The sequence below is a fragment of the Morone saxatilis genome, unplaced genomic scaffold, assembly GCF_004916995.1.
Source record: "Morone saxatilis isolate NCDOM2014 unplaced genomic scaffold, NCSU_SB_2.0 Contig24, whole genome shotgun sequence".
Lineage (NCBI taxonomy): Eukaryota > Metazoa > Chordata > Actinopteri > Moronidae > Morone > Morone saxatilis.
In genome coordinates this window covers 25,920,120-25,929,737 of record NW_023339807.1, presented here as the reverse complement: position 1 = coordinate 25,929,737, position 9,618 = coordinate 25,920,120, and the positions used below count along the sequence as shown (strand labels likewise).

Genomic DNA, 9,618 nt, shown 5'->3' with positions numbered 1-9,618 from the left:
GGGGCATGTATGTGCGGGCAGGAGTCACCATAGGTCCATGGAGTCACTGCAGGTTGGAGGTTCAAAGTATCTCCATAATTCAGAAAAAAAATTACTCCAAAAAACGGAGGAAAAAATTATTTAAAAAAACCAAACCAAAAAATAAATTACTCAGAGTATTTATTTTTATTTTTTCAAGTGAATGTAAGATGCTTCCGTATCAATAAGAGTTAAAGAGATTTGGTACATTTTGTGCCACGATAACACAGCTGTTGTAAGGATATATACTTTCTGTTATTTTCTGATCTGAGAATAGACGTTTTTAAAGTGAATTCGTGATGAGTTGCCTTCGTGCACAAATCATGCACAGATTTGGTAGTGAGTTTATACATAATCCAAAGAGTAGAAATGCATGGTAAATAAGCACATGGAACAGTGAATTTGTGTTGCATTAAAAATACATCATAAATGCATTAATTGTATAATTGTGGTATAAATGCTTTTGCTTCAGTATCTGAATACTTCATCATTGCTGCAGCGGCCTTGAGTTCGAGTCCGACCTATGGCCTTTGCCGGTGTCATCCCCTCCCTCCCCTGTTTCCTGTCTATCTTGAATTGTCCTGTCCAATCCACAAAATCTGAATACTTGTTCACTGATAGTGTTTTAAAGTAGAGCAGAGCTTCCATGCCTTTATTTTGAAGTAAACATCCTGTATCTGCTGGTTTCATCATGGTTGTGTGCATCAGCGTTGACAGGTCGGTGTGTGTGTGCTGGAGGTGTGGTCTCTGTCAGGAAACACTGCAGCAGCAGCAGCAGCAGCAGTGCTGAGTGTGAAAGCTTCCAGAGCTTCAGAGAAAGACACCGACGTTCAGTCCAAACACATGATTGTTCTCTGATCAGTGGTGAAACAGAAAGCTGCTGTCCGGACGTTTCTCTTCACATCAGCTGAACACTGAACACGGGACAGACTGTTCCAGCACAGGCAGAGAGGACACACAGGAAAAACAAAGAGCTTGACACAAATATTCTCAGTGTCTTTGTGTTTCCAAAGCTTTCAATCTCATCGCGTGGGCTTCATTAGTGGATGGAGACTCAGTTGTCAAGGAGATGGTTTTGTTGTTGTCACATTTGTTTTCTAAGGAATTTAAAAAGATCAAATCCCTTTTCCCCGTGTTTGCACAGCTCATTTGAACTACCTTATAGACCGAGTTTGAGCTACAGCAGTGCATCATATTCTATCATCACATGTTTGCAGTGTAGTTGTCCTGTGAGAGGTTCTTCCTATTGAGACACAGCTGTGTGAGGTCTCAAGTCTTCCAAAAACAGTCAATGTCAGGTTTCAGGCAGAGATAAGACAGTCCAAGTCAGATCTCAAGTCTCAAATTACAAGTGAAGATGAAAGTCTTTCAGTATCCTAAATGGTGAACTCTTAAATAATAGTTCATTTTATATTTAAAGCTGTGTTAATAGTTTCAAGTTTAATTTCCCTCAAATTCACTGATTCAATCTTAGAGATTATCTGTTGGTACCACTGATATACAACGAGTCACTGTGTAGCTAGATGAATCTCTTGAATTTTTGACTAAAATACTCTCAGAGCTCTCATTCATTATTTAAACTCTGTAACACTAAACCTAGAGGAGTCATGGGAAAGACAGAGAAAATGGCAAAGTCGACTGACGCAAGGCCCCAGACCCAGTCTATCCACTGAATAAAGAGATGAAGTAAAGAAATTATATCAACCCTCCATCGAACTCTCAGACAGCAAACACGCCAAAGTAAACGTCAAAGCAATGGAGCCTGACTGGGATTAGTAATGTGATTACTGAATTTCAACTTGTAATCCCTCTCGTGATATCGTTACTGATAAATATATTCACATTACTGTAATGTGTCATAAGTCAGTTGTTGCTAAAACTGATATCAATCAGCCATGTCATTCTATGTGTTGTTTTTTTGTGTGTGTGCTTTTGTAGCTGCAAAAGTAACTTTTACTGTAACATAGCAACGTTATACAACCCAGCTGACACTCTATTGTTAATATATTTGATTCATATATTAGCAACAGTAATTATAAGTAATTAGTAAGTAATACAGGGCAGAGGTCAGTATTGTCTATTTAATTAATATAATAATCACAATGATATATATGATATTTATAAGTTTTAGTGAAGTTAATAATTTGACACTAAGTCGAGTTGCATGTACATATCAAAATCTCAAATGCTGTGCATACTAAAGTCATCAAACCTGGTACACAGTTACCTCGTGCTGATATGCTAAACATATTAAAGCATATATGTGCATGTTGTCAGTTATTAAGTATGTCAGTGCAATAGGTATTTCAAATTTCAAGAAGACATTTTCTGCTTCTTTCGGCACATTTCTAATCTAATCTTCAGCAAAATCGGTGCATAGCATATTTAGATGAAGCCGAACATGACTTATAGGTTTGTGTGTGGGTATTCCTTACTGTTTGTCTGTAATGGGTTACCAAACTTTTGAATACCTCTGCGCAGGCTCAGAACGTATGCGTTGGTTCACTGTAGTTGGTGTTGTGTGTTCTAGTGTCACTTTCTGGCCAAGACACAAGCAACGTGAGGCGACAATACAGTCAGATTTTGTCACCAATAGCTCTTTGATGTGGGTTCGGTGTGTCAGGGGTTTAAAATGCTGACTCAGTTCTGGAGTTTAGCACTCAAGATCAATCAATCAAATATGGTGATTCATTTAAAAACTGAGGCAGCATCAGAAACCTCCAGAGAAAAGATGTAGAAAATGTTTTTTTCTTCCACAGCAAAATTTTCATTCGCAGCTTTAGTTGTCACCATGGAGACATAACAACGGATGCTATTGACTTTCAACCACATCCTGTGGCCACAAAGTGGTTAAACACACACCAGTGCAAACACAAACACACACGTTCACACATTCAGCAGCAGCAGCAGGAAGTGAAGCTGGAACCTGCAGCAGTCTCTTGACTAAAGTTAGTAGGTGAGCTGGACTGAAGATGTCAGTTGAACTGACCAGAGGACATGCAGAGAGTTCAAAATCAACCTGATTGTGTGTGTTCATTAGGTGTGTCGAATGCAGGTTAGCAGGCCGCAGCGAAAGCCTCAGCCGCACCACAGGCAGCAGCCGCGCTCACCAAACCACAGAGGGGTTTTGGGGTTTTTTAAGCGCTGTGCCCTGTACTAGTTCTGTCGTATGCAAGAAAAACATTTCCCAGTGATCGAGCGCCTCTCTTCAGGTAGAAAGAGTTAAACCTTTAAAGGGCAGAGACAGAAAATAACTTCAGATTTAGTTAGAGACACAATCAGACAGAGAGAAACATTCAAATACTTCCATGTTTGTTTTGACCTTAACATTTGGATATTCATTACTTTCTAAAAAGAGTTCATAGTAATCTCCTACTGTATAAGCTACAAGGCCAAAAGTATGTGGACAGCTGAATATTCCCTCCATATGTGACATCAAGGTAATTAATCTGCTGCTCACTTTTCTTTCAGCTCCAGTACAGATATATTTCCTTACTCTAGCTCCCTCTAGTGGTCACCTATCGTAATCACAATCAGACTAGAAACTTGTCCCACCCCCATCTTGTGGACCTCCAGAGGCCTCATTTATAAAACTCTATAAAAGAATATTCACATCCATAAAGCAGGCAGTCTTCTTATTATAAATACCCACCTGCAGTGAATTGTGCAGACGTGTACTCCCACAATCAACCACAAATGCTCAATGCTAATAGCTTGTGAATATGCCGACTTATTTAAGGAGCCTTTGTTGTACTGTCAATGACAGAAATACAAGAGTGATACTAAACTCCTAAAATACCATCAAACACATGATAAACAGCAAATTAACAGTGTTATAAATCTGTGTTTAATTCCACGTGTATATATCGATCCATCAAAAACCTCTTTATCTGATATTTCTAGAGTTACATGATTTTACGTAGACACAAGGAGTTGGTAATATTTAATATTCTTGTAGTGGTAATAATAATAAATACATATTCTGCAATCTAATGGTGACGTGCATTTCATAGTAAATCTCTATGTGTTTTTGTTACGCCCCCTAAATTTTGTTCATTTGCAATTATTCCTAATTGTGCTTTTGTGCATCTATCTAATTTTTCTAAAGTGGGATTTTGTGCAAACTCATCCATTTGAAAATCCATTCTCCCTCCACACACGAGAAATAAAAAAGCACCAACCAAACATAAGATAGGACAAAATTTAGTGAGTCTTGTTTTTTTGTTTTTTTTCTATTTTTTCTCTTACTAACGAGCACAGGACAAAAAATTAACTAATGAAGAACGGACGAGCCCCCGATTTATGTTACACCCCTGTTTATGGGGAAGGAGCGCCACATCAATGTATAAAGGAAATGAACCAATAATCCTTCCCCGATTCTCAAACAAACAACTAACACAGTGTTAACAATGAAGTGATGTAATTTATTTACAACACGTGAACAAAGTGCAACCAAAACCAAACAACAAACTTCAGGGTGAACCGAGGCCAAAACAACAAACAAAACAGAGCTAACTTTCTCAAACAAAAATCCTGACTAATCCCTATTTAATATAAAACAAAATACAGTTACTAAACCTTGACTCCCTAACCTCATGAAAAAACAGGAGAAAAGCAGTACAAAGAAAATGGCAGTTCACCCCTACAATACTCACTACATACAACCATAGAAAAACACAATCTGATACTAACTTAACAATTCACGCTATCTCGAAACAAAACACCCTCTAGACTGAGGACAGAAGGATGCTGCTGCTGAGGGTTCTGTCCATCTTCTGTGCAGACAGACGTTTTAAACCCCGGCGGATGTTGCGGCTCCCCGGGAGAACCAACCAGCATGCGACACTACACGAGCCGAGCCCACGCCCTGGACCAGTCAGAGGGGACCTACGGGTTGACGTCAAAGATCTCGCATCGGACAGGCGGCACACTCCCAGAGAAACAGGGACGAAAAACACCAACAATGCCAGAACATACTAATCATACTAATAATACGGCCAGGGCCGTAACAGTTTTATATTTTATGTATTTTTTCATAATCTCACCATCTGCCAGTTTTATGCATTGATGAAAGCATGCACAGAAATACGAACCCTTTACTGCATAGTTTATCTATAAATCCTGATTCATGCTGTCTCAAAAGCATACGCACATTTGACCACGTTTTAGACAACTTTTTTGTGCGTAGAAACCTTTTTTTGGAGCCAGTAGAGTCGCCCCCTATTGGCCATGACAAAGACTGCAGTTTTAAACTTTTCATACCTAGAAGCTTTTTCCACTATTTACATACAATCTATGGTGTAAATTAACCCTTTGTGTGCATTTGAGTTTGGACTCAATCGTCTGTTTTACCAGTTCATACCAGAATGTCAGCATAGCGGGAAAAGAAGAAAAATCACACAATTCTGCTTTAAAGCTGTGAAATATTTCCTTCCTAGAATCAGAAACAGCATCAAGCGACAACCTCTGAGGCTGCACATGAATCCAACACTGAAGTAACAAAACCTGCAGTTCCTCTGACGTCCACTAGAGGCTCCAGCAGTGAGTCAGTCTCTGTAAGGCCCTATATTACAATGTCCAACTTTACAGCAGAAATCAACATGTTTACAGCCTTTTTGGCCTCTATAGATAATTTCATCATTCATCACAACTGTACAGGAGGGTGAATTTATATACAACTTACTTTAAATTATATTAAGGATTAAAGTTTTGCATAATTAAAGGCGTGGCTGATGGGACCCATCACACGGCCAGAGCCGATCACACTGAGCTTCACAAACCTGTGGGGGACGTCACGGAGACTATGTCTATTTTAGACGCAATCTATGGTTTTGATGAGTTTGGAGATCTTCAACCCAGTTTCACACACTGACACCAACCGCTGGTCCAGCTGGGTTTTATAGTCTGTATGCAGACAAACTTCCTAATAATAAAAAATAGACATGAAGGAAGTAGAAACAAAAGAATGGAAAAACACACACAGTGTCTGGGAGGTGCTNNCACACACACACACACACACACACACACACACACACATTCATGTGCTACCTCTGTTGTTTCTTCAGCAGTGTCATTATGGACGTCCAGCTGGTCTGCAGCACTTTGAGTCTACTGTTACCTGTTATAGGAGGTGAGCTGACACACACACACACACACACACACACACACACAGAGAAACAAAGAAACAAGTCTCTTTACCTTGTGATGTGATTCCTCTCCTGGTAAATATGTTACAATAGCTCTAAAGTCAGATTTCCTTTTAAAACACAAGTTAGTCAATTAAAGCAATTAAACCCTGCCAGCAGGATCAGTTGGCCCTCGCAGTCCACGTGCGTCGGGGCGTGCACGTTACCTCTTCAGCCTGGCTTTTAACCATTGACAGTTTATATAAGCTTTTAAGTAAGGAATGGTTTATATACATCATTTACTATTTTTTACTCATTTCTCTTTGCCGTATTCAGTGAATTTCATTAATTCCAAATATCCTTCTTATTGTTGTTTACTATTGCTATTTGTTTATAGGTTCTGTCTGCTTTCTTATTTATTCATTTATACTGTCGTTATACCTGTAAAATCTATAGTATTATATTTTATTATCATTTTTATCCTTGTATTCTATTTTTCAACCTACTTTAAGTTTTACTCCATTCTGTCTTATTAGTGTCTTGTCAATAGTCTGTGAAGCATTTTGAACTGCAACTGTATAAATGTGCCATACAAATAAAGTTTGATTGACTGATTATATAAATCCATGTATTTCCTATTTTCTCTTTTATTTTCTCTTTTACTGAAGTAAAGATAGATCTGATACCAATCTGTATGCATTTAGAACTAATCTATGAGTGTTGGTAGACATCGTTCTCTGTTCGAACAGTTGTGACAGTAAACCATAGATGCTGTTGTTCCCCTGCCCTCCCAGCAGCCCTCGGCTCTGGAGATGACGGCTGGTCCATGAATGTGCAGTCCGAGGTCCGAGCCATCCAGGGCTACCCGGTGGTTCTGCCCTGCACCTTCAGCCACCCCCAGCACTCCCAGCATTCCTCTCTGCAGGTGCTGTGGCGTCTGGGCCACGGGCAGGGCTCCACCGTCCTGTACCGCTGCACCAGCCGGCCCGGGGCTCCCACCTGTGAGCCAGGGCCCCAGCAGGACCAGCGCTACCGGCTGGAGGGCAACCCGAGGGAGCACGACCTGTCGCTGCGGATCAACAGCGCCACCCTGCAGGACAGTGGACGCTACTACTGCAGAGTGGAGGTTCAGGGGCGAGAACATGTCAGCTTTGAAGACAAGATGGGAACCAGGCTGCGAGTGGAGGGTATGCTTATACAGACAGCAGAGTCAGAAATACTGAATCCATTTACACGCTGACAGTGTTGCAGGGGATTAAAAATCACCAACCTGAAGTCAATCTGTTTTACTGTTTTAAAACAGATTTTATTCTGTACTGACCCCGTCATATCAGGTGATGTAGTAGAGAGTGAGAAAGTCCATGAAGGGAAGTGGCTGAGGGCGGATTTGTGGGTAATTTTATTCAGGTAACTCTGCGTATTACTTTGATGGTACTCGACTATCGGAGTGTGGTACTGAATGTAAATAAGTTACTGCTGTATGAAAGCTGCCACCAGGGGGCGACTGTGGTATTTACTCGTAGGTTTTCTTTCTTCCTGTCTGTGCTGCAGCTCCTCCAAAGATCCTGTCTCTGTCAGTGGAGGGCAGTGAGCAGTCCGGGTACAGAGCGGTGTGTCGGGTCCAGGGCTCCCCGCTGCCGGATGTCCAGTGGCTCGGCCCGGACGACCTGCTGGAGGGTTCTCCGGTTGTTCCTCTGGCTCAGGGCTCCGTGGCTCACTACCACACCGTCAGCCAGCTGAGAGACGTGGAGCCGGGCCAGCAGTACACCTGCAGCGCCTCCAACCCGCTGGGCAAAGAGCAGGCCACCCTGTACGTCCTGGCCCCCCGAGCCCCGCTGCCTGGGAGCGGGGCCTCGCCTGCTCTCCTGCTGCTCCTGTCGGTGTCTCTGGGTGCTAAGGTCCTCCTGCTGGTGGGGATGGGGGTGTGGATGGTGCAGGGAGGAGCTCTGCAGGGAGTCAGCTGCTGGTGGAAATAACCGGCTCTGATAGAATTGAATGTAAATGAGCACTTTATTTCAAGTCCCTTATTAGCATTCATAAGCCCTGTATAAACATATCATTCATAGTTAAATACACTCTATAATGTGTTGTACGTAGATATTACTTTGTATTTATTTATTTGTTAAATACTATCTTGTTAACTCCACTCATGTGGACACTGCTGTATAATCAGATATTGAACTATGATATAGTAAAACACTGTTATATAATGTACAACAAATAATAAACACTTAAAAATGTCCTTACATCACTTTAAAACCACATTATCTAGAGATATAAAGTATTTATTAAATGTTTGCATACTGCTTATCAATGCTAAATATAAAAGTAATGTGTGTAATCCCACATGAATGACCTATATTATCCATATTTGTAGAGGAAATTATAATTATTAGTAATCACTTGATCTGAAAGGAGTTTCAGAGGCTTTAGTGTCCTGATGAAAATCAATAAAGTCCTGAAAACATTTCCACCCAGATTGTGGCTGTGAATTTCCTCCATTGCTTTACAGTCCAGTTGATATTATAGTAACTTACACTAATATTCTATTCAGTCAATTCATTTATTTTCCATAACTGTGGTACATATCCTGATAATATTTGAAGAAAGATTGATCATATCCAGTAAAGAAGTGGATCTAATGTAAGAACACTTGAGGAAAACATGTCTGAGACACAATATTTGTAAGGGCCCATATGATCCATAATTTTACAGTTTATTTCTCATTATTGCTAAAAAAAAAAAAAATGCGATTCTGGTTGTAATGTATTGTTTTGGACAGTAGGTGGTGCTGCTGTTTAAAGAATGACATTCAAACTGAGCTTCTGGAGCTTTTCTCTTCCTCCCTTATTCCTAATCCTGTATTTACTGTATGTGTGTGTGTGTGTGTGTGCTGCTGTGGCTGGTTTCATTTCATCCCTGAGGTTGAACTTAATGAGGTTCTTTTCACTGTATAATCTGCTAATATTCTGTATCAGACTGAAGGAAATCCACATCCTGATATTAACAACTCATCTAACTTGTACTTGTGCTGTGAATCTCCACAGTCTAACTTCTACACACACTGATATATTTCATACATGTTGCTGTAAATGAAGCCTGTTGGTTGGATTTCTTCTGTGGATTTCCAGAGTTTTCAGTCTGACTGAGGAAGTGTTGCACATTTCCAGCCGAGGTGTGTTTCTGTCCTTCAGTGAGCTGCAGACTCAGGAAAATGAGTGTGTGGCTGCTGAGAGACGTCAAACAGCAGCAACAACCCGCACACAGCAGAGAACATGGAAGGATGTCTGATATGGGACCAGCATCCCTTTCACTTCATCCATTATGACAACCTCAGTCAGGAGCTTTTATTACTCTTTAGATATTGACAAAAATAATCATTGACTTTAATTTTGAACAGTTTGTGTTACAGCAGTTTCTACTGTAAATTAAAAACCAATAAATACAATTGTATTTGATGTAAATAGCTGTTACT

The 9,618-nt window shown here is 40.5% G+C and overlaps 2 protein-coding genes across 2 annotated transcripts in view; one reads left to right on the top strand and one right to left on the bottom strand.

Moving 5' to 3' along the window:
* LOC118336472 overlaps positions 1 to 9,618 on the bottom strand; it is a 744,338-nt gene that overhangs the window by 728,442 nt on the left and 6,278 nt on the right. The gene's annotated exons all lie outside the window — the stretch shown is intronic.
* si:dkey-11p23.7 (V-set and Ig domain-containing protein) lies at positions 5,961 to 8,119 on the top strand. The gene is given in 4 exon segments (XM_035673144.1): positions 5,961 to 6,067; positions 6,069 to 6,148; positions 6,941 to 7,330; positions 7,695 to 8,119. Coding segments are annotated over 4 exon segments (1,002 nt in total).